Below are 5428 nucleotides of genomic sequence, written 5' to 3' on the forward strand. Positions count from 1 at the left end.
CATTTTAAAGTCTAGTTTCTTGAGTTCTTTATATATTTTGGAGATCAGACCTTTGTCTGTTGCGGGGTTGGTGAAGATCTTCTCCCAGTTAGTGGGTTGCCTTTTTGTCTTAGTGACAGTGTCCTTTGCACCACTGTCTAAGCTACTTTTGCTGTCGTGAATTTTTCAACATATTTTACCATTATCCTAATACTGTTAACCTGAGATAGCTTTCTTAACATTTCTGCCAAAACAAAGCAGGTAAATATGTCTTAGATTTTAACACAAAATTGTTATTAGAGTACCGAATAGATTCTGTTGGAGAGCTATAAGCTGATATCTTTCAGTGATCATTCATACAGCCTGTGGTGTTATGTTTGCCTGTTGATTCTCACCAGCCTCACAATGCTGCCCTTATATATTTGCTGACTGCTTTGCATGGGCCCCTCCAGGCTAGCCCAGCTGCTCAGAATTTATAAACCTGACTTTTACAATGTGAACTGAGCTGCATCGGATAGGTGGGGGATGCAAGATAGAGTTACAAACACAAGTCCTCATGTCCCTGCTGCTCTGGGTGTCTGGTGAGAAATTTAAAAGTGTTGTAATACTTTTAGGGTCACTTCTTTGTATATAAGGAATTTACAATGTGTGCTAGGACATAATATTTGTTACAGAATTGTGTAAGATATACATACACTGACAAGGTGACATTGCAAGGTTATTAAATGACAAATTTCAACTGTTACGATATTCTGGGTTTGTATATTATAAATCTTTTTGTATTCCTCATTGCAGGTGCCTGTGCAGATATCGTGATGACCCAGTCTCCATCCTCCATGGCTGTGTCAGCAGGAGAGAAGGTCACCATCAGCTGCAAGTCCAGTCAGAGTCTTTACAGCAGTAATTACAAGAAAAACTTCTTGAACTGGTACCAACAGAAACCAGGACAGGCTCCTAAACTGCTGATCTACTGGGCATCCACTCAGGATACTGGAGTCCCTGATCGCTTCATAGGCAGTGGATCTGAGAAAGATTTCACTCTCACCATCCGCAGTGTTCAGGCTGAAGACCTGGGACATTACTACTGTATGCAAGCTTATGATGTTCCTCCCACTGTGCTTCAGCCTCCAACAAAAACTTCTCAGAGTATCAGCAGCTGCCTGCACCACATGCAGTACTGCACCTGCACACTTCCCTTCTGCCTTAGAACCAGTGAGCCTGAAACTCTGATCAAAATGTAGCCAGAGCTGAGAAAGATATAGTGGTTTCAATGCCTCTTATATCATTTGGTATCATAAGCCTGTATGTGCAAATGCAGAAGAAAACTCAGTATTATCTTTCTCTTTCTTTGTAACACAATGCCATAACCTCTGCTGCTTGAATATGAAGGATTAATGTTTCTATAGTCCTGGCATATATCATAACACTCTTTGGACTGAAGTGATGATGATGACAAACTGTATTTTGTTTCAGAAGCTGTAGGAAAGCCTGTTTCCTACGTTTTCTGATTCTATAGGACTCTCTTACTTTATTACTTGTGTCTGTTTCTTCTGTTTTTTTTCCTTTCTACTACTTTTTAGTACATTATGTTACTGTGTCAATTTGAGTGTGTATTTGTGTTTGTGCAAGCATCTGCATATTTTAGGTGCATATGTGACATTGCCTCATTGAGGAGATCAGAGAACAACTTGAACTTTATTGTCTCTTTGTCATTTAGGATCTGGAGAATCAAATCGAGTTTGACAGCAGGATTGGTTTCAAATGTATTTGACATGTGGGCCATCTTCATGCCCCCTTGAAATCTTTATTAATGTAAATTCATTTTATACAATTTTCTCAAAAGCAGTGTTTTTCCAGTATATTATATATTTTGACCATATGTCTTCCCCATTTCTCCTTCCCTTGGAAAGATTTATTCTGAGGAGTTATAGTGCTCCTACAATGCACATTCTTTACAGTAAGCAGTTTACTGACAGCAAACTCCCCACAAGAAACCTAAAACACACACACACACACACACACACACACACACACACACACACACACACAGAATGTGATGTTTCCACAGGGCTAGGAACAAATATCTTAGGATACATTAAAATACTCTACAGAATACTTTGCTAATCCTAACTGCCATTGGATGATATAAGAGAATATGATCTTGAGTACCAACTCAAGCTTTTTTGAGCTGGTTTGCATATTGAGATATTAGCTATGGTGCAGATTGCCCAAGCTGTATTTAAAGGCAACTTGCCAGTGCCTAAGAAGCAGCCTCCAGTAAGGATTTCAGAGATGGTATCAGCTACTCTCCTGCTGTAAGTGAGGGTGCTCTGAGTCCCAAGATATAGGTTCATGTGGAAAACATCCACTGTGACCTTCCCTGTTAAGCCTTGGTGTCCTTAACATTGGAACTGTAGAATTTAATTAAAGTTTTCATTTTATTTTATATGTCTCAGAGTATTGTTCATGACTTCTGTTACAGATTACACATACATGATGGTTTTACATTGGGCTGCATTCACTTTACACAGGTATATATGCTTAAAATTTCATATTTCATGGGAAACATTGTGCTGACCCAGTCCAGTTTCTTTGGCTGTGTCTCTAGGCAAAAAGACGACCATTGTCTGCACATCCAACCAGAATGTCACTTTAGGTCTTTTTAATCACATATACTAGTGCCAAGAGAAAGCAGCAAGCCCACAAACTCCTGATCTGTGGAGCATTCAAGTTAGCATCAGAGGTTGCTGCCAGGTTCAGTGGCAGTGTGTCTAAACAGACTTCACCTTCACCATTCATCCTGTGTAAGTTGATGATCTTCCATCCCTATACTGTTAGTAGCTTCTAGTGGGTTCCTCTCACAGAACTCCAGAGCTAAAAATATCTCCTGGAGTTATTGATCACTGAAACTCAGACTCGCAGTCATTTCTTATTAGTTGTCTCAACCACGTAATTTTAAGAATCTTGTTTGTAAAGATAGTGTAGCAGTAAAACAGATATTTCTGAAACTGTTATATGTTTTTGTCCCACCATGTATCTTTATAAATTACCCATTTGCTTACTGAAGAAAGTCCTGTCTGAGCTGTACGGTGGTGGCACACATCTTTAATCCAAGCACTCTGGAGGCAGAGGCAGGTGGATCTCTGTGAGTTTGCGACCAGTCTGGTCTACAAGAGCTAGTCCCAGGATAGGTTCCAAAGTTACAGAGATACCCTGTCTCAAAAAAACAAAACAAAACAAAAAACAAAACAAAATAAACAAAGTCCTATCTGATACTCTTTTCAAGGCTCTTTCAATGTTTAATACACTGTTCAAACAACTAATTTAAACTTACTAGAAATGTTCCTCAGTCTTTTAAAAAAATCAGAGCTTGAACATAGAAGACTGTCAGTTGTATCGCAGACACAAGTTGATATTCCTCACACTAATGTCACATTTCCACTTTCATTTGCTTGAAATTTCAAAGGTCCTTCTTCAGAGGATCACACACCCTACCTCCTGCAGCTGATTTACTGCTTAGTTCTGATTTGCATCTGTGTCAATCAAGATTCTCATCAATGGGTTTAGACTCATTTGCTGTTCATTATTCCTTATACAATATTTACAGCGTTCTCTATGTAATCTTCCACAATGCTGCCATATTCTGTTCTTGTCATCTTCCACCTTGTGCATCTTATTTTGTGGGTTGGGTGAAATTTTCACAATATATCCAGAGATGACCTTGGCATTGCTATCTAGTGCCCAGTGACTCTGAACTTACAACACATCTATAATTCCCTTCAATGCTGAATTACACAACACAAGGCCCAGGTCCTTTTTATTTCCGAGTTGCTCTACCATTGCAGGTGCTTGAATTCTAAAGACCCAATGGTGCACAGATGTGATCATCTAGGGTTTACTTCCTAGGTACTCCAGTTCTGTTTGATTGTCTCTTGGACTTCACCATCATCCCCATGTGGCATCGGAATGCTTAAGAGAGTGATCCTTAGTACCTTTTTTCAGATATACAACTCTGAAATTTTCAGGTATTTCAATACTACTGTACAATAAGTTAATACAAATGTAGTGACCTTAATGCATAGTATCTATAACTTGGGCCATGTACATCTCAGTCTTCTATGCAGGATCATGGGGCTATAGTGAAGATGTGATCAAGGCTGTACTCTAATTTGAATACTCAGAGAATCTTGTCACAAGGCCAGTGATGATGTTTGAACCACCACCTTTAGAAGTGTCCTTTTATAAAGATAGCACCCATGAAATTCACATGGAGCTGAGTACTTCCCGGATATCTACACCTATTCTGTGAGCCCTAACATCATTCTTCCCCTTGAAATTGACCTGTTATATTTCCTCTCCTTTATTCTATTCTCTGTTTCTCTAACTGGCTACCAAAAACTAATTATCTTATAAAGAAAACACATCTATTTATTTTAGCCCTGGTCTTGAGAAATCCTAAGATCATTTTATTGTGATTGGATCATATCTACTGAGGGCTTTTTTGGTGCTTCATGGCATGATTGAAAGACATCGAGGTTAGAGCATTAGTGTTCCAGATCTGCTATTTTGTCCTCTAGATATACATCCAATAGTTCCTTTACAGGGCCTTCTGCTGTGGAATATAATGATTCAAAGATGTATTTCATTGTTTTATATTGCATTTGTTTAACTCTGTAAAGCTATCTTATTTTGCCTGCTAAAACACCTGAGTGGTTTTTATAAAAATCAGAATGACCAATAATTAGGTAGGGAAAGATAAGCAGGGCTTCTATGCATAGAGAATAAATAGAAAGAGAGATCTAAGAAATAAAGGGAGGGGGGAGAGAAAAGGTGAAGAGGAGGACAGCAGGGTTCAAAGATATATGAAACTGATGTGTGTATGATGAGGAAAAATGATAGGTGTCCAAATTACTATGAATTTATCAGGGCAGAAAACCTGATATGTCAACAAAACGACTGTAATGCATAACACAACATTCACTACTCTGAAATCTTAGATGAGGCCTTAGTTGTAGTGTTACATGATGTCTTTTGCAGGCATAGTGCAAACTCTGTGTTTCATGTTTAGAGTCAAGGCTGCAGAGATGTCCAACAATGCAATAAAGGTTCACATTGCCTGAACATTATAAATTCAATCTGTGTCTGATTTCAATTAATATTTGTGGATGTGCTTTCATAATCTTTTATTTTGCCAATTTTCATGGTCTATGTCATAATTTACAAGACCCACAGATTTTTACCTGAAATCTAGGACATTCATATCTGGAAATGGTGAAAAGTTTGTCAGTGCTATGCTTTAGTGTTGGATTACAACATGACTTCCTGAGGAGTTCTTCTTGCTTTTTTACTCTATTACCCCATTCTCTGCTGTTTCATACCTCTCTTTTCAGTCTCAAATATCTGAAAGGGCAGAGTCAGTTTCTATTTGACTTACATTTACAGTGACATT

General features: G+C 38.4%; 1 gene segment (V, D, J or C); it reads left to right on the forward strand.

Moving 5' to 3' along the window:
• Nucleotides 1–514: 514 nt before the first annotated feature.
• Nucleotides 515–1220, forward strand: LOC101994233. The segment is given in 2 exon segments: nt 515–560; nt 775–1220. Coding segments are annotated over 2 exon segments (471 nt in total).
• Nucleotides 1221–5428: the final 4208 nt, after the last annotated feature.

Source organism: Microtus ochrogaster (genome assembly GCF_000317375.1).
Source record: "Microtus ochrogaster isolate Prairie Vole_2 chromosome 14 unlocalized genomic scaffold, MicOch1.0 chr14_random_3, whole genome shotgun sequence".
Lineage (NCBI taxonomy): Eukaryota > Metazoa > Chordata > Mammalia > Rodentia > Cricetidae > Microtus > Microtus ochrogaster.